This window comes from Drosophila erecta, unplaced genomic scaffold (assembly GCF_003286155.1).
Source record: "Drosophila erecta strain 14021-0224.00,06,07 unplaced genomic scaffold, DereRS2 tig00000021-arrow-pilon, whole genome shotgun sequence".
In the NCBI taxonomy this organism is placed as follows: domain Eukaryota; kingdom Metazoa; phylum Arthropoda; class Insecta; order Diptera; family Drosophilidae; genus Drosophila; species Drosophila erecta.
The window spans coordinates 9072958-9094345 of NW_020825198.1; the positions used below are offsets into that span (position 1 = coordinate 9072958).

Genomic DNA, 21388 nt, shown 5'->3' on the forward strand with positions numbered 1-21388 from the left:
TAATAGTATCCATATAACATGTATAAAACGCATTAAATTAGCAAAGCACACTTACAATCAAAGACAAAACCAGATTCAAAAAATGTCTGTTGTCATTGTTTATTCAGCAAAATTGCATAATATTACTACAGTGTGAAAATTACTTCTTGATTAAAACCGTCAAACTATAATTGTGTAGTTAGACTTTAAATGGGAAAGATGTAAATATGTATATTTAACGAGCATATAAGAGAAAAAAGACGAGTTTCTGCTTATTTTTAGTCTCTACAAGCAAAATGTCACAAGAAACAATTTACTTAACGCAGCTTAATTTAATACCAAGTAAGTTCATTAAAGGTCAATTTAATTAATTTAGCCTGTCCGCCTACAAATGGATCTTGAGGGCATTCGGGGCCCTTGAAAATGGATATGAATCGCAGCTGCTTAATATTTATTATTTGGGTCTTTTCCGCAGCTTTTCGAGGGCATATGAAGCGAGCTGCATTTATCATGCTGGATTTGCATAATTAATCTGGCTGTGATCAATGGCTCCGAGTGCTAATCGGATTGAGTGCTTCTGTGCGCGGGGGCGTTGTCCATCGGTGATGGAAATTCGACAAGTTTGGGGCAGAATTCTTCCCTACAGACCATGATTTACATATCTGTTCTAATCAAATAGCAAACGACAGGTTTTTCAGCTTTGATATACCTTCTTGTTCGGACTGTCGCTTTCAATACACAAATACGAGATGCCCGATGCCAGACAAAAAGAGCCGGAGATACAATAGATATTTATGTAGATGCGTCTTCACATTTACGTCTTCAAGGTCAGCGCCAGATGCTGCTGCTGCTGCTGCCGAAGTCCGTCCGTCCATCCGTCTGACCATCTGTCCGCCTCCCAATCAGCTGCCGTTTTGGCCCGGCTTTTGTTCGTTGCCAACTCGCACGCACCTCACTCAAAAGTTGGTCAGACCGGCTTGAACCCGGTCTTTGGAACTCGGCTATGTAGGAATCGAACTCGGTTTCGGTTTCGGTTTCGGTTTATTTGTTGTTTTTTGGCTGTCGCATCAACTGGGTCTGCAAAATTAGCACTTGAGCGTTAATGGCAATGTTTTAATAGCGGAGCTCTCCTTCCGAAACTTCCCTGCTGGCCATCTGTTTTTTAATATGTAAATGTCACATTGCCGTTTTTTTTCTATTTCATTTAATCACTTTAATAGCTTTTTTCGTAATATTTGCATTTAGCTGAAAACTCACAAGACAGAAACTGTTTTAAAAATACTTCTGCTGACACCTGACATTCAGCATCGTGCGTACAATTTTTTTTATCGCCGACTTCGACTTTTTTTTTTTGTTTGTTTTTGTTTTATGGCCCAAATGCAACGCATCTTGAAACACCGAAAAAAGATGCTGATGCAAAGATTTATTGCCTAGAATAACCATTAAAGATACTTTTTGTTGCCTCAGCTAAAAATATTTTGAAAGACCAGAATAATTGCTATTAAATAAAAAATAAATTTATTTACGATCAGCGGAAAACAATAAAAATTCGTAAAAAGATTTGACTCCTATATACAAATTTTAAAAGTCTTCAATGTTGTAGTACTAAATTACTCTAGATTTTGAGGCAACAAATCAAATGACTTAGGCAACAAACCTGCTTTTTGAAATAGTTTAAAATCATCACATACTCTTAGGCAACATTTTATTAAATAAATATAAACATCTCAAATAAAGAACAAGTTTTGTTAAAAATGATTTGCTGAAATATAAAAACAAAAGTTTTTTGCACATTTTTTAAGCAGCAACCGAAATATAAAATTAAATCTTAAATATGGCTTTAAATGCAAAAAGTGTACAAACTTTTCGGCATCAAACAAACTAAAGTGAAAATTTGTTTAACGCTCACATACTTTTGGGAAAAATGTTTCTACATGGATCATTAATTGTAAAACATTTTAACAAATTTTGACTTAGCTGAACGGTTCAAGCCCTTTAACCTTGCCAGCCAACAGGAAAAACAAGAAACGCAGGAAGTCCTTGAGCAAGCGCTGCAAATGGATGCACCGATTCTCCCGTTCGACCAATGTGAGATATCAGCGATCATAAACCGCCAATCCTCTAAAAGAGCACCAGGCCACGACATCATCTGCAACGCTACTCTGAAGGCGCTGCCTACTCACGCGATCTCTTACATAACGTTGATCTTCAACGCTATGTTGAGGTTGCATTACTTCCCTGCCCAGTGGAAATTTGGCTTAGTGAGTATGATCCACAAGCCCGGAAAGCCAGAGAGTGACCCAGCATCCTACCGGCCAATCAGTCTCCTCCCATCAATCTCGAAGATCTTTGAAAGACTTATCTCTGCCCGAATTGCTGGGATAATGTCATCCAGAAGAGCCATCCCTGATCACCAATTTGGATTTCGTGCAGGTCACAGCTCAATAGAACAACTGCACCGCATCGTTGACCAAATATTGCAAGCCTACGATGAGAAAGAATACTGCAATGCGCTCTTTTTGGACATTAAGGAAGCATTCGACCGAGTCTGGCATATTGGCCTATTGGCCAAAATAAAAATGACACTACCAGCACCGTATTACTTGCTAATGCGGTCCTACTTGGCGAATAGGCAGTTCGCAGTACGTTTCCACTCCGCAACCTCAGGGATACATGAGGTCAGTGCAGGAGTGCCTCAAGGAAGTGTACTGGGTCCATTATTGTACTGTCTGTATACCAACGATATGCCGCAGCCAAATGCTAGTATGGACGCCAACCCTGACAGGATGACTCTAGCCACTTTCGCCGATGACGTCTGTGTTACTTACAGATCATCCTGCGAATATGAAGCAGCAGACGGCCTACAAGAGTACGCTGACAGGTACGAGCAATGGGCAAGAAGATGGAATATTGGCATAAATGGTCAAAAGTCAGCTAACGTGTGCTTCTCACTAAGGAGGAAAACACCACCTGCTGTTCAACTAGGTGAGGAGATGGTACAGCAGTGTAGTACGGCCAAATATCTTGGCATAACATTAGACCGCCGGCTCACATTTGCTCCCCACATAGCAGCCATCAAAACAAGGGTGAGAGCAGCTGTGACAAAGCACTGGTGGCTCCTAAGAAGCAACAGTAAACTCTCCACCCGAAATAAGCTCACCCTATACAAGCAGGTCATTGCTCCCATCTGGCAATATGGTTGCCAAATCTGGGGGATAGCAAGAGATAGCCAAATCAAAAATATTCAGGTGGCCCAGAACAAAATAGCGAGACTAATTACAGGCTGTGAGTGGTACATTCGAAATAGCGTGCTACATAGGGACCTAAAACTAGTTACGGTACTACAACAAATCAACTTCCACTCCAGTCGGTACAACTCAAGACTGATGAACCACAGGAATCGTCTCGCTAATGATCTCACCATTACTCGACCGAGGCAGAGGATCAAAAGACGTCAACCAAGAGACTTAGTGCTAAGATAACAATAGCTTAATAGCTAAATATTAATTATAAAACAACATGAGAGTATTAGACCAAAATAGAAAAAGCTATATTAAATATTCCCTATAGCCGGAGCGCCAATTGGCAGAAACAATAGAAAATAAGGTAATAAAAGGGTTCATAGCTATCCTGTATATCTTAATAAACTACAATATAAAAAAAAAACAAATTTTGTATGAATTAAAATCTTAATATACTTACCAGCACAATATTACAGAAAATATAAATGAAATATGTGCACTTTGATATCGCTAAAACCCAACCTTGCATCTTAATTTGTTGACACATGTTTATGCCAAAATAAAAAGTGATATAAATAACATTGAAATAACATTGCAAAAATCATATGTATATTGACTAAGTGTTCTCAACCCAATTTTACTAGAGTTGTTAATTTTGCGCAGGGTTATTCAAGATATAAAGCATCTCCATAATTTACTAATTCCCCATGACTTTATGCAACTTGCTCGTCAACGCAAATTTCCTTGCACAACAAACAAGTTTTCAGAGGGTCGGCTATTTTTGATCGATGGTTTTTATTGCTCGGAAATGTAAAATCTCTTTTTAAAAGCTAGCCTAAAACGGTTAGCAAACTTTTTTTTTTATCAATGCATGCTGGATTCTAAATAGGAATGTTTGCTGAGGTGTCTATCCGGCCAGAGATGAAAGAGATTTTCCGGACAACTTGCGAATCTTTAGGCCCTGTTCACGCGAGGGACGGTGGTTCTTGGCCAAGTTGTTGGCATTTTCCAGATCCTGAGCTGCCGAAGTTCCGCTAAGGACCTTGCCAATCTCATCACGAAAAGTTCCATCAGGAAGAGTGTAGCTGAACGTGGAAGAGGGTACGTGAAAGTTCGCAGTGTGTATAACAAAAGTAAGTTATTAACAAAACATTCAAAGTAAATACCTATCTGCGAAAACTTTTTTAGGAAAGTTCCATTTTTTATTTGCAATTCAAATAAACTATAAAACAATATTTGATATAATGTTGGCCAAAACTTACTTGAACTCGTATCCATCGCGGGTTGGCGTATAGGCAAACTGCTCGAGGGCGACTTCACCCAACTTGATATCGAGAACAGTGCCCGGTGGAAAGACGGCGTAGTTCAGCTTGGCTCCAAAGAGGACACAGGCCACCAGAAGGATCAGGGCCTGAACTAGTTTATTGTTGATGCTCAGCCTATTGCGAACTTCCTTCTTGCCGGGCTGAATGGTGCTTGCCACCGTAGAAAGACCCATTGTGGATAGATAGTTGCTGGCTTGTGGAGAAATTCGAGTCTGGAAAACACAACTTGCAACCAAGGCGGCTGGCGGCTTTATGAAGCGTTTTCATAGAGGCCCCTGTCCTAAAAGACCTATATGACTTTTTGGTCCAAAACTGCTGAGTAAGCTTTTTGATGTAGAGGCGGGTTGCCCAATGCCTTCGGACTGAACTGAGATTTGCATAACGAAAGCAAAAGAGTTCCATGGGTCGAACCACAATTTGGTGGCTACTCTCAAATATGTGCATTACATTCAAAGCGGCACCAAATTGGAAAACTAATTGTCTTAACTCACGAAAGAAAGTCTGAATGGGCTCAGTTGAGACTAATGTATACCCTATCCTAGAAATTTTTGTTGACTGAAGAGGAGGCTAAGCTAATCAAACTACCTTTATGGCTAAAATATAATTGTTAATAAATTAACAATGCAGTTATTTTTCAATAGTTTGTTCCTAGGACAATTACAAAGCAATACGGCTCTTACACAATTGATATAAAAACTTGTAATTCATATAGTCAAAGCAACCCATGCCAGTTGTAGAGAAATGATAATCCATTAGTATGCTGATGTTGCAATCAGTCGATCTCGAAATGATTCAAGATTAACGAGCTGGCCCGAAGACATCTAAGCTTTTTCTAGCCAAGTCTGCCACCACTGAAGAGAAAGCTTTTCAGCCACGCTTAATACACTGATAAATTATGCGGAATTTTAATTTTCTATCACAATGCCAATAAACAAATTTGCTTAACTCTTATCCGGTTTAATTTTGTGGGCTGTCACATAGGGCTGAAAACCGTTTTTGTTGGCCTTATAGAGGACCTGGTACTCGTAACCATCGGCCGAGATGAAACTGTATCCGCCTTTATATTCCACAGGTTTTTGGGTAGTCGCCTCCTTGGGATCCTGGACCGTTTCAGGTTTTACTGTGTACGTTATGGCCTCATTTCGCTGATGGCCATTTTCAGTGTGAAACCTTTTTTGAAAAATCATTTACATTAAGAGTGCTGGATGAACTTCGGTGAACTTACCCGAAATGAACCTCCTCCTCTCGTTCACCTTTCTCCAAAGGCGCCGATGAAACCAAAGCGACTAACGCAGTTGTCAAAAAGATTTGACAAAACTGTATAAATATTAGAAAAATTGATTGCCAAAGCTTGTGCATTTTTAAATACACTTACCAATTTCATTGCTGCAACAGGATTTTATTACAATTTAGTTTGATCAGAACTCTACGTTCTTGCCTGTGCCGTTGGCCGAATTCAACTGAAGATATTTTGCGAGATGAGCCAACCAGCCAAAATAAGTCAAAGAGATCGGAATAATGAAAACAAATATCTGCGCAGCCAGCAATGCCCGAATGGGGTTACGTCATTGTTTATGGCCCAACTTTTGTTCTTAACAACCACAAAATCGCAAAAAGAATGGATTTTTATATAGATACAACTGTTAAATACTCTTAAGGAGAAATTTCAATTTTATTGTATTTAATATTTAATTGGTTTTCAAATTGCTTGATTTTTTATTATATTTTTATATATTTCACAAAAGTACTATTAGATATGTATATCGTTACAGAACTCCCAATAAGGCGATGAGACTCGAACCTGTTCAATTCAAGTTTAATTAAAGTCTTATCCAATGGTTTCAAAACAAATAAATTGCTGAAGAGATGGTTGTTTGTATGATGATGACCACTTTGAAATAAATTTGCTTTAACTTCCGATTAATTAAGAAATTCAATTTGTTGGCGATTCATTTTGAAACCATTGAATGAATCAGCTCAAACTAATCAGTTGCCAACCACATTTGTTTAATATTCGCCATATAACTCATTTAATGGCGACGACAGTTGCATCGATTCCCGCCCCTCACTTCAAATGAAGGCTGTCATCGGGGGCCAGTGGCCAATTTATCAATGGACCTCATCTGAAAATGTTTATTTAAGCGATACGAGGAACTTAATCGGCCAACCCTCGCAAAAACAACGCAAAATCGCAATCAGATCGTTCCGCTCAGTCAAAATTCGCTTTATAAACGCGAATGCGGGCGTGGAATATGTGCCATCGGTGCGTGGCTAACTGGAAACCAAAAGCCGAGCACCAAGGACCAACGACCATGGACCGGGGACCGGGGACCGACAATTGTTGGTTTATGCAGCCGGTGCAGCAGCCGGCTATTCCTGGTCCTCCCCGGTGGTTGCTTGGTTCCGAGCACAATCCCACAATCCCACAGCCCGCAGCTGGAACGGCCGGAACAGGTTCACAAAATCCGCACTCCACGCGCCGACGAGAAGTCCTGAATGCGGAGTCCTGAGTCCTGGGAGCGCGTCAGCTGTGCGCCAGCACATTACAAGTAGGACAAGCTGCAAACGACATTGCCATTAGCTCGGCCTTTTCGTCGGTCCATCGAAGGGAAGGTTCGATTCTATATTAGCGGCATCCACGACAGGCACAAGCTGAGCTACCAAATGATAAACACACACATCAGCAGCCGCAACAAGGAGCACAGTGGGCCTATGAAGACAAAAATAAAAACAAAACTGAAATTAATTTGAATTAAAGTTATTAATATTAAATTATTGTTATCATTGTATCATATGTATTATCAAGACTTATATAAGATTGCAACTCTGCTTCAAAAATATAAAATATATTGAGACAAATGAAACAAAAGCTCGTCCCCGTTATGTAATATTATAAATCCAACAATTAAGTTCATTTTCATTTCCCGACTACAATAATTATCCCCATTTTATCTGGACCTAGCACCACTGTGCGCTAGCTTTCAAAAAGTTAATAGACGATTGACTAAAGCCGACTTCCCTGCCGTTCCAGTGGGGTGCTGTGCTCGAAGGTCCTGAATCCAGGACTTAGCACCCCTTGGCAACAGGCAAAGTGCATTAGACAAGGGATCTTGCGGGGTTGGGTTGGTTCGGTTCCCATTTTTGAGCTGGAATGGGTTGGGCATGCAGGTGTTGCCCGATCCTGTTGAAAATTGCTTTTGAATTAAAAGTTTTTGCTTGTGGTCGGGCGGGTTTTGTTGTTTTTAGCGATTAGCTGAAGGGGCGAAGGGGATGAAGGCTGCGGGATTTGGAAATCGAGATTGCACACTCAATTTATTAGCGCTTTGTCAGTCTCCCAACTAATCGGATGGCTCTGGGGAGTTCTGCATTTGCACTTGCCATGGCCCAGTTCTTTGGCTCGTTTCGTTTTCATTGTGCTTTCAGTTTCCATCGGAAGCCGTGGCACGTGACTGCTCCACTGGGGTCAAGGGGTCGAGGAACCACCTGTGGCTGGTCATATAAAACCACAGAGTGCCGTTGACCAGCAGTCTACGTTTGCAATCGAGATGAGGCTGACCACATTGTTTCCTTTGATTTGCATCGCCATTGGCTACGTTCGCGCCCAACCGGCGGGCTATCCAAATGCCCGTCCTCCTCCGGCCACTTATCTGCCAGCCAAGCCACCAGCTCCACCGCCTCGTCCTCCGCCGCCGCCGGCCAACAGCTACGGTCCTCCCAAGAAGGGAAATGGAAAGCCACCACCTGCTCCACCAAAGCCCAGCTATGGGCCACCACCCAAAAGCGGCAATGGAAAATCCCCGCCCAGTAATGCCTACTTGCCACCAGACAATGGCAATGGAGGAGCAGGAGGCGGTGGCGGTGGTGAGGATATACCCATCATCAAGTTGGAGTCCAAGGTCAACACTGATGGTTCGTATAAGGTAAGTGAGCTATCAATTAATTATTTTATTACAATCTAAATAAACCACATTTTAGTACGAGTACGAGACCGGAAACGGAATAAAGGCCGAAGAGATGGGCTACCTGAAGAACGCCGGAGTGAAAGGAGCGGAGGCACAGACGGCGGAGGGTTCCTTTTCCTACACCAGTCCCGATGGCCAGGAAATCTCACTGACCTACATTGCGGACGAATACGGATTCCAGCCGCAGGGCGATCACCTGCCCACTCCGCCGCCCATTCCCATCGAGATTCAGGAAGCGTTGGACATGCTGGCCGCCGGAGGTGGATGCCATGGATGCGATGACAACGAAACGGGAGGCAATGATGATGGCGGTGGAGGTGGCTATGTCTACCGACGAAAGTGAAATATTTTAAATTTATAACATTTTTCTAAGGCACTTGATCTCAATAATTATAATTTTTGATCGACGGTGATGGATCACATTTTTACACTAATATATTAACTGATAAATAATAAAACTATTTTATCTCAATTCTTACTGCAATCCAGTTGAAAAGTGAACAGTTCCCTTGTAAAACCCTTGTAATTGCCAATTAAAATGCTTTAAATGAAAACCCCTTGGCCGCCTACTTACGGAGGACTAGCAAACACCAAGCCGGAATTGGTCCTGGCCTGGTACACCTTGCATCTAACTGGGATGGCGTGTCCTTTTTGACCACCAATACCCATCCAACCCTCGAGCAGGAGCGGCGGCTGTGTGACTGGCAACACATGTTTTTCTCCCCGTCTTGCGAATTGCTCGCCCAACTTTATCCTGTTGATCGCTCGACGAGGGGAATTATGTCGCAATAATGAAAACATTAGCCTCGTAGCATATTTGTCAGCCGACAGGAGCGGAGCTGAACTAACTGAGGGTTACGCAACTACGAAAATGGGGCGCTAAAAAAATCTACAGAAGAACACCTTTAATAATTCAAAAAATATATAGTATATATTAATATTAATATATTGGAGTCTAAAAATAATGTAAATCTTTAGATGTGTATAATACCTTATTTAATAGTAAATTAAATGTTATGAAATAATAAATTAAAGGTTGGCTCACAACATGTATATATTTTCTTTCATACAAAACTTATTCCAATCATTCTTTAATTGACTTTTATTTACATTTATTTTAAAACTTTTTAATTTATTTCAAAAATTACTGAATATTTCCCATTTTTATATATTTATTGCTTCGTACTATCAATTAACACCACTGGCTCCCCTACACTCGCGAAATCCGCACCACCGGCCGAAGAAGCAGCCGTCCTGCCCAGAAATCACGACCCACCCCAAACCGCAAATAGTGAAACGATACACGCCAATATATTATGGCATTAGCATTATAGTGGAAGGATGCGGGGTGGGGTGGTCGTCGTCCTGGAGGAGGGAGGGACCATGGGCAGATTGACATTGACGATGGCGAATGCGATTTGTATATGGTGGCATTACAGCAACAACAACAACAACAACAACGGGGGAAGTAACAACAAACGATCGTTTAATTTCAATTAAAAACATTTTCCTTGTGCGTAGCCCAAAAGCCAAAAAAAGAAAGGACTCGTCGGCGGCGGTGACGAGGAGGTGGGAGGGGGATTTTCGGGCACAGGAATACGCACACTTGCTACAGGCCGCTTAGCTTGGCTTAGTGCTCTGGTGATTGCGAGGACATGATGTTGCACTTGCCGAGCAACCACCAGGACGCACCAGGACCTCGAAAAGGGATGCCAAATGAGCCAGGGGGTTGAGCCGGCAAAGTGCGTAGCTATGTCGAGGCTATAGCCGGTGCCGGACTGGGATTCTGGGCTGGGAATTCTTGCACTTGCCGCCAGCCGTGCCATTGTGACACTGCAAGGCCGTGGCAAATCCAAATCCGAAAAATAAGGGAGCAGGATGCGGATTCGGATGCGGATGCGGCGTGGTATAAAAACGCCAGTTGCCTTCCAATTGGAACGCAGAATCGAATTCGAACGCGAGCGATGCACACGACAGCTCAATTGGATAGTCTGGAGCAGAAGCGCTCGGCCAGCCTGATCTTCCGGATTGAGCAACTCCTGCCCAGCACAAGCATCACACCGAGCACCATGACCACCTCATCGACGGAGACCACACTGACGGCCACCACGAGCACCGCAAGTCCTGCGAAGCGGATGAGGAGCAATCCTCGACCAGGTGTTTACACTTCGCAATACACGCCCAAGGATACCTGCTCCATTGCCATTCCCACGTCTGCTCTTCTGGGATCTACGGTGATGCCCACGGACGGCGGACGCTCCCACTGCCAGCTGTCCAATGGCGAACTGATCGTATCCGCCTCACTGTTGCGACAGATCAAACTCTCCGAGGATGTGTATAGCTTCAATGCCATCTTCGAGCTGCATGGTGGCCAGGTGCGCGTCCGCTTGGTCAGGGATGTTGCCCGAGAGGATGAGATCGTGGCCTGGTTCGGCGAGGAGCTGGTCCTCCTCATGGGCATTCCCTTCCTGACGCCCCTAAATATCCAAGGTAATTATCACTATAATTTATTTTGATGCTATACTAAATAATTCAAATATATATTTATGATCATAATTAATCACATTATTTATATCTGCTAATTGCAGGAAACAGTCGCTACATGTGTCACCTATGCCACTTGACCTTTGAGACTCCCCACCCCCTTAAGATCCATTTGGCTCTGGGTTGTGGCCGCAGTGCCATGGACATCCTGTGGATGCGACTGCACTACGCGCTGAAGGCAGCGACAAGGAGTCGCACAGAAGCCCAGCATTCACCCATACCGGGGACCTCGTCTACGTCATCGGCCTCGCCCACCCATTCGCCACCGCCGCAGATGCCACCTCGGTTCTCCGCCTTCCGTCCCATTGCAGCACTTAGCCAGAGTTTGCCCATGGCACAAGTAACCACAGCAGCTACACCTCTATCCTACCTGCCCTCCATTTCGATGGCGACGGCACCATTGTCGACGAATCCAATGAATGCAGCTGCCCAGATCGAGGCCATAGTCAGCAATATGGGTGCCTCCAAGCAGGGTCATCTGTGCATCTACTGCGGCAAGGTGTACTCCCGGAAATATGGCCTCAAGATTCACATACGCACCCACACCGGATTTAAGCCGCTCAAGTGCAAATTCTGCCTGCGACCATTTGGCGATCCGAGCAATCTCAACAAGCATGTCAGGCTGCATCTCCAGTCGCATCCGAGTAGTACCGCGGGAGGAGCCGATGGCGCAGCAGGTGGTGCCGGCAGCGATGTGGACATCGAAGGGGAAACGGAGGCGGATTACCAGTGCCACGTGTGCCGTAAATCCTTTCCACGGCGCAGGGATCTGCAGCGACACATGGAGACTCGCCATGGTGGACATCACTCCCATTCCGAGTCCCGATCCAGTTCCACCAGCACCTCCAGTACAACCACAATGACCGCAACGGTGACCACATCTACTTCAAAATCCAGCTAGCTACTGGGCGAAATTATCGTAGCACGCTTTTTGGGGAACAGCTGTGATATAGAAATAAAATTTTAGGATTTAAAATGAAATAAAAACAAGAATTTCAATAAACTAATGTACAAATGGAATAAAGTGTAGACACTCTTAGAAAAACCGAACCAGTTTTGTAAAGGCTTTTGCATTAGGCTGGAAAAACGATAGCTTATATTTTAAACGGCAATATTTAAAAATAAGTTTTCAAAGTTTTCAAAATAATAAACAAATTATATTTTAACTTATGCTTATATATTGACAATATTTATTACCATGATCCAAGGAAAAATATAAATTAGACGAGCGCAGTAAGAATCAAATAGTATCGCTTTATTGATAAATTTCAATACGAATTCAAAGTGAATTTCTATCGTATAATGCACAAATCTTATTGTTAGACAATTAATGCTATTACTCGTACAGTTTACGTTTCCGTTTCCGCTTTCTGCGGCTTAATCCATATTCGTGTAAACTCGCTTAACTTTAGGGTACATGCAAAACAATCACAAATTGTCTTCAACTTGGGCAAAGCGGGTGTACAAGTGTTTCATGAGTATTTCATGTCTCTATTTTTTCCTCTCAGTGTATGTGTATGTGTGTGTGCGTTGAGCAAAACGTTGACGGGCCAAAAACACTCACAATTACATGATTTGAATTCACAATTAATTATACAATTACTTCAATATGCCTGCGTAGAAATGCGACGGTATAGTAATATAGATCGGAGCATAGAGTTAACTATTCTGTTTGCTTGACTTCTGGAACTACATTTAGTTGGTTGCCGGGGGGCTAACGCTTAGTTGAGTTTTAAACAAAGGTCTATCTCTCCTTCTCCCTTAAACAAATGTACCGAAAACAATCGATTTACTTTCGATCTGATTGCGTAGTCCTCAAAACCCTCCTACTCTCCATTACAATCTCTCTGTCAGTTTAAGGCACTTACTCAAGAAATCGCGATTCCCGAGCGTCCCTTTGGGGTTAGTGATTCGCTTTAAAGTATTACCTCGGAGTTTCGACCAAAACAATGTGGCAAGCTAAACGGCGAGTATGTGTGTGGGTGTCTTTCTGTACGTGTATTCATTTGTGGGTGTGCAGTAGGGTGGACCCGTTGGTGCAAAACGAACCATCAATGCATATTGCCATAAAAGCTTTATTATTAGCAATGTATTTGGACAAAACTAAGTTTTACAAGTACAAAAAGTCACCATTTCGTTATTTTAAAGCTCACTTCAATGGTTTTTCTTTAAATAAATGTAAATGTGTAGTAAGTAGTAGTCAATATCATAGAAAATGTGTAAATATATAATCGTATGTCACAAAAAATCATTATTATTCAGATTTATATTTGGCTAATGGTGTTCAAATTAGAAAGGTTGGAACTTTACTAATACAAATTTATCTATTTTTAAGGGTATGAAAATTAGGTGAGCTTTCGCCAAAATTACTCATACCCCATTAAAGTGCGCGGTTGTAACACGGCGTATGAGTGATGCACATTGAAACCATATCATACTGAGAGTGCAAGCCTTAAATTATAAATAGATCTACGGTCCACCCTAGTGTGCAGCTATCACCTTGAGCACTTAACGTATTTTATATATATGCTCTATAGCAAGTATGACAAATATGTCTGTTTCGGATATTTCACGATACGTTTCGCAGTTCTCAAAAGTCTGTACTCGGCTTACATGTATAAGGTAATATATAGTATAGTTCGTTAATCATTATGTGTATATGCATAGACACCAATAGTTGTTAATCGTTAAGAGTAATATGCAAATTCTGTATGTGGCTTCTCTTTCGCTTGATTTAGTTAGGAATATGTATACGCGTATTGTTGTAAATATCTAACATAAATTCATACATGAAGCACACTTGGGTTCGGTTTTCATTAACTATTTGCTAATGTGGTTAGTAATTCGTTCAAAGATTCGCATTTAACAAAATATCCATTATGTTAACAATTTGATTTTTTTTTTTTTTTGTAGTTTTAATGTTTTTCTATTTTCAAATATATATGTATTTACTGTACGAAGTTGAAGTTGGTATTTTCTTATTTTTTGTTGTATTACAGTTGCTTCTTCCTCGTTGTTGTTCCCGCTGGTTCTTTATTAAAGAGTTAGAGAATTAGACCTTCGATTGATTATATGGAATTATTCCTTTCTATATCCGTTTGTTGTGGTTTGCAGTTGGAAACCATTGTAGCATTATTTGGGGTTATTCATTGAATTGGCTTAATTGAAATACTGAATTGCTGAACACACACCGACAAAATTATGTACGTTACGATCCTTAAAAATAGCATTTTCATCTCCACCATTGATTACGCATTAGTTTTAGTTTTGTTTCAATTAATTGCGCCACGATCAGCAAATTACAACCTCACTTAACACCTAATGCACTTCACAAAATATTCAAGAACTCCATTTCATCGAGATGCGGATCATTAATCAATCAATTAAATCATCAATGAATCAATTAATTAAATGTATCTCTGTATATAGGCATGCATGCACTTATGTGTGTATAATTCTGTTTCTGTATCGCATCGAGGCGATCAAAACATTTCTGAAGACTTTCTTGTTCACAATTGTTCTTAGTTCTTGTTTGCAAAAAACTTTGGACGTTTGGTATTCTTATTCAAGTTTTAATAATTAGACAAACAAAATTATTAAAGCTGCCCACAAGACTTTGTCTACATCATTTTTTAGGTATTATAATTATGTTTCTCGTTTTATTTTTATTCGTATTTTTATATATTATATATATTAAGCTTGCTGCAGCTGCTTAACATTTAAAAGACACACAGTATGTAGGTGAAACTAACGCTACGATTACGGATACTACCACTCTCTAAACGGTTTTCAAGGGTCGTGATTTTTATCGCTTTTTTTTTTTTTGCTTTGTTTTCAGTGTTGTTTTTTTATATAGTTTTCAATAAGGCATATGCACAAGGGAAGGACTCGATCATCGTCGCTTATCGTTGGATTTTCCGGATATTAAGTTGGTAGAAACGAAAACGCATTACTAGGGGGAAGACAATACTGGGGACAATTGTATGTACAGTACAAGGTTTACAATTGGCTGCTTGATATGAGTATTTAAGTTAAGTTTAACTTTAGTTTAGTGCTTAGTTTGTGAGAAGCCGGAGAACTAAGAGCTGCGATCCTTGACCATCCCCACTAGCTCGAACTTATAGATACTTTCGCACTGTTACAGACTACACGTTAAAACTCCTTCAATTAGATTTCATTGCAGTAGTTATTGCTGTTTGGTTGTCGAGGTGTCCTGCTGATTGTGATGCTAAAGAATCGTATAATTAACTTGTTCAGGGTGTCTCGTGTTGGCTGTGTTTTGTATTTTCCAAATGGTGGTGGCCATTAGTTGATGTTTCATAATTTGTTTAAATTAAGTTTGCTTTATCAAATACCCTGCAACTTCATTTAATTATCACAGTTTTTCATCAGAGATAGTTTAAATGTTTCAATATTTTTTTAATTCTTATTTCTGTTGTTTCATTTTCTTGGTTGTTTGTTCACATTTTGTGTTGCTACAGTATGCAAGTAAAAAGCAAGCGAGTTGAAATTTGTGCAAACTTGTGTTCTATAACTAAGCATTTTATATTAATCAGCAAACAAGGATTATTTTCCATTTGCCTAGGATGTGTGGGGGGTGTTTTAGTTATTAAATATTTTCCACACATCTATGCCTGATATGCTGCCCCGCTCTTTTCTCTATAATCTTATAGTATACATACTCTAAGTGTCTAACTTTTTGTTTGTTTATTTTTTTGGTGAGCAAGTCTCGTGTAAAACAAACATCGATTTTACTTTTAAAGTAGTTTCTGTTTTATTTTTTATCATAATTAAAACGTAATTATTTGGAAGCAAATAATGGCATATCTGTTAAACTTCTCCTTAATATTTTTTCAGCGTTTTGTTCGTGGTTCTCGGCACGTTTAAAACACAAAACATTTTTCAGCGATAACTTGAACAGAGCAATTAACACAATACACAAAAAATATAAATTTAAATTTAAAATGTCTTCTTGGAAAGTCTTCTTTTGAATTTCTCATTTCGTTTGGTTTGTTTGGTCTGGTATTTGTATTTAGTCATAGGTAGGGTGTATAGATCGTAGGTGTAAGTCATTCATGTGGTGACAAATGCCGAGTGTTGTCCTTTCGTTATGTTTATTATCCTTCTTCTTTTGTGTTTTTTTTTCATTGTTTTGTACTTTTGACAAAGAATATTTTTTTGGTTAAACCGATTTGTATACAAACAAGGTAATAATGGCAAAAGACAGAAGTATATAATATTATACCTCTCTAATACATAATGCGAATATTTGTGCTTGCAGCATGTGGGTATGTGGTGTTGAACGTGTTGGTATTTTGGCATTGCTTTTGCTTTTGATTTCAAAATACATACAATAAATACAAGTCTCCAATTTAACAATACAAGTATAAGTGCGGAGTAGTCCATATATTACGTCACCACTAATTGGAGGGGATTCCCCACAAAAGGAGGATGATAATAACGTAATTTACGGACAGCCTCCAAAAGTGTGTATATATATATGTATGTACGTATATACATCACGTGAATAGATAGATAATCCTCATCTGATCGAGCTAAAACGAATACAATACAAATATAAACTAAGCATTCTAGACGTTGCGTGAATTTTGGTACTTTAAGTAATGCTCATAGGTTGCCTAACACATTGAGAGTATTGAAAGTAAAAGCATACTAAAACGACAGACTAATACATAATACAAACAAAATACAGTTCTCTTAATTAGGAAACATGAGGGAAGTGTAATAATTAAAATAATTGGCAATACGAGCGAGGAGCAGAAGGAATCAACAATACACTTTTTACTGTGAATATTTTTTTAGCTTTTTTTTTTTTTTTTGTTAATTTGCATTTTGGTTTTGGGCGGGCTTGGACCTTTTGCTAATACACAAATCTTTTGTTGTACTATGCAGCCTGCTATATATGTACGTATAGTAGTAGTATGTGGTATATATTTATATAAATATGTATGCATGATAATGACCAAAGAGCAAATCAAAGGCATTTTTACAATTTCACGTCGACACAAAAGCGGTTGAATGATGTGTGGTGTGAGGAAGTGCATTTATGTGGTCGTAGTTGCAATTTCTACATTGTTCGTTTTGGCGGCAGCGGCCAATTTCTGCTGCTCCGCTGTGATGTTGGCTTCGTGGCCATCCACGTTGTTGCTGCTGTTATCGTTAGCATGATTGCTGAAAGGTAAGGCAATGGTTTTAATTACAAGTGCACGGCAAGTCTAAACGGTACAAAAAAAAAACACTGAAAAAGTAGTTCAAGAGTTCCATAGAGCTACAAACCAATACACTATATATGTGCAACCTTGTTTTGATTTGATAAATTGATCAAACGTATAAACAAAGTGTTACAATTTCATTTCGTATTTCGTATAAACTTACAATTCATTAATTTTGCTGACTGGTCCATTTGAAATGGGAGTTATTTGCTCGGTCTCCGCAGGACGATCCGCACCCAGTGGCTTGGTCCACATTCCCTCATCGTCCTCATAGTCATCCTCGCCGTCCAGCAGTACGGATTGCAGTCGAGTTACAATTGCTGCAGTCTCTACCACGCTCGACTCTGCCAGCTTATCGCTGATGGCCTTCTCCACGTTGGCATTATTGTCGTACTCAGCCTGCTGATCGTCCGTACGCGCTAAATTATCCTGGGCGCCCTTAACCACAGCGAGTCCAATAGATTCAGCGGGTTGGCGTTCCTCCCCTTGGATCACCTCTGTAGCAGATACCGGCGCTGGGGAAGAGTCCTCCTCCTCTTCTTCACCTGGCGGTGCAGTTATGGGCATACCCAGATCACTGCCGAAGGTGCTAAAGTGTGCATTGAAGTCGGCAAAGTTATCCGCATTGAAATCCGTGATCCAGTTGGCAGTGCCCGTGTTGACCTGCGCAGAAACGCTGGGAATGTCGGAAAACACGTCCCAGGGATCAGTTAAGTTGCTAAGCGTCATCGAATTTTTGGTGAACATGCCGTGCCCATGGCCATCACCACCGCCCGAATGGTCACCATGCTCATCATCGTCATCATCTTCATCATCAATGTTTTGACCAAACTGGAACAGATTCTGATCATTGCCCATGGTAAATACGACGTCTTGCAACGTGTTATCTAGATCACTATATCCCACGTTGCTGTACGAAACTGTTCCAATATCCCAAGCATTTGTCTCGCTCATATAGTCCTTGGAGCCTACATTATACTCATTATCCTCGTGCGGATTGCAGTCGGCCAGGAGCTTGGTCTGCTGTTTAACCGCCAGCGAAAACTCGCCAATTTCCGCATCGATCAACGATTGCCACAGCTTAAGCTCGGCTTCGTCACTTAAGCTGGTGGTGATCAGATCACCGATATGTTCAGATTCTGATATACAATTCGTAATGTGACGCAGAATTTTAATGAGGTGGCCCATATAGCCCAGACGTCGACCTTTCTCAGCAGATCTAAATGGGATTACATATGGTATATGACAGATTGATAAATAATCAATTTAAGTACTTACTGCGCCTGCGCATTGTGCTGCCACAAGTCGACCAGTTTGGATACCAGATGACAGTTTACAATTAACTGCAAATCAATCCGAATTAAGTTTAGTTCGGGGCAAGAGTCAACTAAGACTTACATGTGTTTGCATTTCAGAGGGCGGGGCACTGGGAACGGTCTTGGTCTTGTCGAGATCATTGAGCGTTGGCTCCGAATCCTGCTGATCAGCTGGAGATTCACCATCCACTTCACAATTACCCTGAACTTTGGGTTCTGCTTCCTCAGAAGCTGTTGCTTCATCTGCGGTTTCCACTTGACCCTTGTGTACTTCATGTTCTTGGTTTTCTTCTGCAGTTGACAGTCGATCATCGTGGGTCTGGGCAGCCACTTCCTGCGCTGCTGCCACTTCGATTTCGATGTCGCCGCCTTCCTCATCCCTGACACCTTCCGCTCGCTTAGCATCGTTTAGAGCGTTCTTCATCTCGACTTCGGACTCCTCCGTGCCCACCTTCAAAAAGGCATTAATTAGGCAGTCGGCAGTGAAGAAGTCCGTAACCTCCGTGGATGCGGTGTTGTTGTTGGACAGCTCGTTGTAAAAGACCACATGCAAGGCCTTTTCCATCTCTGTGTGCAGGAAATTGTTCCAGCAGTACTGCTTGAAGAAGTCCAGCAACAAGCTGAAGTACTCAGTCGCGCAGATTCTAGAGTATTCAAAGATATAATTATTAAAAGCTTCCCTCCATATTAATAAGTGACTTACGCCTGTTGAATTGTCTCATGCTTGGTCTCCAGCAGGGCGGTGAACACTCGGCACACTTGCAGTCGAGTGTTGCCAAATGGGGGCGACAACACGGCGGCCGTGGTTTCTAGCGTGGGTTTCTACAAGTAAAAAGATAAACAGCTGGTTCTTTGTGGCAAAAAGTTTCATGCTAACCGCAGGCGGGTTTTTCAGTATGTGGACAAATTCCTGGAGGCGTGGCGCCATCACAGTGATCACAGTCTCCTGGACTTCCTGGTGGAATTCGCGTTCGCGCTTTTGCAACAATCGCTGGCGATCCGAGTTTGGCTCATCTCTACAGGAAATAAATATAACCCAATTAGGATGAGGTGACAAAATCACTGGTGGTATAATTTACGTGAAGGTAATTGGCTTGATTAGCGTAAGTACAACCGATATTCCTGATAAGATGGCGCTCTCCTGAGCGTTTGGTTCCAAAATCACATTTAACAAGGCTTCAATTGTGTCCGCAGATTCGATCGTCTTCAGTATGGGGTTGGATCCATCGAAGGCCGGCTCAAAAGAATCGTTCTCCTGCTCGGTCTGGCGCATTAGGCGCCCTTGGTTAATAAGATCACAGAAAAAGTCGGCAACATTTGCATGTTTGTCGGTTTCTTGAGGATTACGCAATATTGCAATCAGTCTCTCAACAATTTTATCTTCAGTTAGCCACTGTTCAAGTAAATATTCGATAAGATTTGTATGCCTTGGAATGGATTTTCAAGGGACTTACTTCGAAAAGGTTCCGCTTGAGTCGCCCACCATCGATGTCCTTCATCATCTGCATTATTAGATCAGGTATAACCGGTGTGTCAAAGTGTTTACAAATGAAATCCAAAAAGGTCTTCTGCGATTTAATATACTCCAGGAGTTGTAGGCACATGTGTTGATACAAAAACCAATCTTGTTCAGGCTTTTTGGTAAAGAGCATGCTAAACGTTTTGCTAAAAAACGACGATAGCAATGGATTTAACGGTGGTTCCTTTTCCAGATATGAATACAGCAGGTGCAGCGTCTCCGCGTCGTTCAGTAGCTTCTCATCCAGGGACGGCAGGCCGCTGAAAGGCATGGGCTATAGAATTCTGGATGGCAACGGGCATTCAAATCTTACAGTGTGAGTATCTCACAGGACATGTTTGCATAGCGGAATCGCTGCGACATGGGCACATCTTCAGAGGGCTCGGTCGTGATCAGCTCCACCAGACGCCGGATGACCTCGGGACGTGTAAAGTAGTTGACCAGGTTCTTCTTTTGCGTCTTGCACTCCTGCAGTATGTCCTCCTCATCCAGAAATTCCTCCAGCGTGGAGGTCTGCGAATGGGCACGACGCGGAACTAAGACATTTCCAGTTGATCACCACGGGTTAGAGTTAACCTACCTCCTTCTCGAGCAGCGCCTCTATATTCGCGGAGGGCGCATAACCCTTGTCCCAAAACATTTTTCGCACGTACGTCTTGGCGGTGACACTTTCAGGCTGGGTGAAACAAGATCAATCTTCGCTGGACTCGCGGAACGCTGATGACTTGGCATGCACGGCACTGCGGGACGGGATTGGAGATTTGGATAAGCGGAATCGCGTAATTAATATACTGAAAACAATCTAGACTCAGCTCGACACTCGGCTCTCACAAAGTAATGCGTAAATTTTTGTAATTATGCCAAGCAGGCCTCACATATACACTACGAATGCGGGCCGAAAATTGGGTGTACGCCGGTCGTTTGGCCTTGCAACGGTTGAGAGGTGGTTGGGCCCACACTTACGAGTTGGTTGGACTTTGTTTTGCTCACTGTTTGTTGCACTTTTAATTGTTTTTCAATCGAAAAAACCACGCTATAATTTTCTTCACTGCTTCGTAGAGGTGGACAATATTCGATTAAAGGGTACATTAACTCAGTGTGATATCTGTGTCCGATCGACCGTGTCCTCAAACAATCGGTTATCGATGGTTATTCCTTAACTTGTTCACACGATAACTACAGCGTATACTTATAGCTAAAATAACATATAAATTAGTTTCCATGAAAAATAATATTTCTATATATTATTTGGTGATAATATATAATAC

The 21388-nt window shown here is 41.4% G+C and overlaps 5 protein-coding genes and 1 long non-coding RNA gene across 7 annotated transcripts; 2 read left to right on the plus strand and 4 right to left on the minus strand.

The window, feature by feature from the left end:
- Positions 1-351: 351 nt before the first annotated feature.
- Positions 352-989, minus strand: LOC113563890. The gene is made up of 2 exons (XR_003407669.1): positions 689-989; positions 352-619 (listed from the first exon to the last, which is right to left on the minus strand). It is a non-coding gene; the product is annotated as an uncharacterized LOC113563890 (long non-coding RNA).
- Positions 990-3997: 3008 nt separating this feature from the next.
- Positions 3998-4850, minus strand: LOC6545120. The gene is made up of 2 exons (XM_001972053.2): positions 4484-4850; positions 3998-4306 (listed from the first exon to the last, which is right to left on the minus strand). Exons 1-2 carry the CDS (start codon positions 4717-4719, stop codon positions 4129-4131), a joined length of 414 nt encoding a protein of 137 aa, XP_001972089.1. The 5' UTR covers positions 4720-4850; the 3' UTR covers positions 3998-4128.
- A 587-nt stretch (positions 4851-5437) lies between these two features.
- LOC6545121 lies at positions 5438-6008 on the minus strand. Of its 2 annotated transcripts, XM_001972054.3 has the most exons (3): positions 5922-6008; positions 5772-5863; positions 5438-5716 (listed from the first exon to the last, which is right to left on the minus strand). In XM_001972054.3, exons 1-3 carry the CDS (start codon positions 5928-5930, stop codon positions 5488-5490), a joined length of 330 nt encoding a protein of 109 aa, XP_001972090.1. In that variant the 5' UTR covers positions 5931-6008; the 3' UTR covers positions 5438-5487. The 2 variants fall into 2 exon arrangements, with proteins under 2 accessions (XP_001972090.1, XP_026833259.1); XM_026977458.1 differs by lacking the exon at positions 5922-6008 and having other exon boundaries at positions 5772-5916.
- Positions 6009-8091: 2083 nt separating this feature from the next.
- LOC6544914 (pupal cuticle protein 20) lies at positions 8092-8851 on the plus strand. The gene is made up of 2 exons (XM_001972055.1): positions 8092-8466; positions 8522-8851. Exons 1-2 carry the CDS (start codon positions 8092-8094, stop codon positions 8849-8851), a joined length of 705 nt encoding a protein of 234 aa, XP_001972091.1.
- Positions 8852-10440: 1589 nt separating this feature from the next.
- On the plus strand, positions 10441-11953 carry LOC6544915 (sal-like protein 4). The gene is made up of 2 exons (XM_001972056.2): positions 10441-10998; positions 11097-11953. The coding sequence occupies exons 1-2, from the start codon at positions 10473-10475 to the stop codon at positions 11951-11953; spliced, it is 1383 nt and encodes a 460-aa protein (XP_001972092.1). The 5' UTR covers positions 10441-10472.
- Positions 11954-16894: 4941 nt separating this feature from the next.
- Positions 16895-21242, minus strand: LOC6544916 (serine/threonine-protein phosphatase 6 regulatory subunit 3). The gene is made up of 11 exons (XM_001972057.3): positions 21084-21242; positions 20701-20860; positions 20434-20633; positions 20056-20380; positions 19681-19994; positions 19479-19617; positions 19305-19423; positions 18684-19245; positions 18564-18628; positions 17449-18504; positions 16895-17244 (listed from the first exon to the last, which is right to left on the minus strand). Exons 2-11 carry the CDS (start codon positions 20758-20760, stop codon positions 17118-17120), a joined length of 2967 nt encoding a protein of 988 aa, XP_001972093.1. The 5' UTR covers positions 20761-20860; positions 21084-21242; the 3' UTR covers positions 16895-17117.
- Between the last annotated feature and the right edge of the window lie 146 nt (positions 21243-21388).

Excerpts from the sequence above, each read along its gene's own strand:
- LOC6544914 (XM_001972055.1), top strand. The coding sequence starts at position 8,092 with ATGAGGCTGACCACATTGTTTCCTTTGATTTGCATCGCCATTGGCTAC. Across the intron at positions 8,467-8,521 it reads ACACTGATGGTTCGTATAAG|TACGAGTACGAGACCGGAAA; the intron begins GTAAGTGAGCTA and ends ACCACATTTTAG.
- LOC6545121 (XM_026977458.1), bottom strand. The coding sequence starts at position 5,905 with ATGCACAAGCTTTGGCAATCAATTTTTCTAATATTTATACAGTTTTGT. Across the intron at positions 5,717-5,771 it reads GAGGAGGAGGTTCATTTCGG|GTTTCACACTGAAAATGGCC; the intron begins GTAAGTTCACCG and ends TTTTCAAAAAAG.
- LOC6544915 (XM_001972056.2), top strand. The coding sequence starts at position 10,473 with ATGCACACGACAGCTCAATTGGATAGTCTGGAGCAGAAGCGCTCGGCC. Across the intron at positions 10,999-11,096 it reads GACGCCCCTAAATATCCAAG|GAAACAGTCGCTACATGTGT; the intron begins GTAATTATCACT and ends TGCTAATTGCAG.
- LOC6545120 (XM_001972053.2), bottom strand. The coding sequence starts at position 4,719 with ATGGGTCTTTCTACGGTGGCAAGCACCATTCAGCCCGGCAAGAAGGAA. Across the intron at positions 4,307-4,483 it reads CGCGATGGATACGAGTTCAA|CTACACTCTTCCTGATGGAA; the intron begins GTAAGTTTTGGC and ends TTCCACGTTCAG.
- LOC6544916 (XM_001972057.3), bottom strand. The coding sequence starts at position 20,760 with ATGTTTTGGGACAAGGGTTATGCGCCCTCCGCGAATATAGAGGCGCTG. Across the intron at positions 19,424-19,478 it reads TACTGAAAAACCCGCCTGCG|AAACCCACGCTAGAAACCAC; the intron begins GTTAGCATGAAA and ends TTTTACTTGTAG. Across the intron at positions 18,629-18,683 it reads CCTCTGAAATGCAAACACAT|TTAATTGTAAACTGTCATCT; the intron begins GTAAGTCTTAGT and ends ATTGATTTGCAG.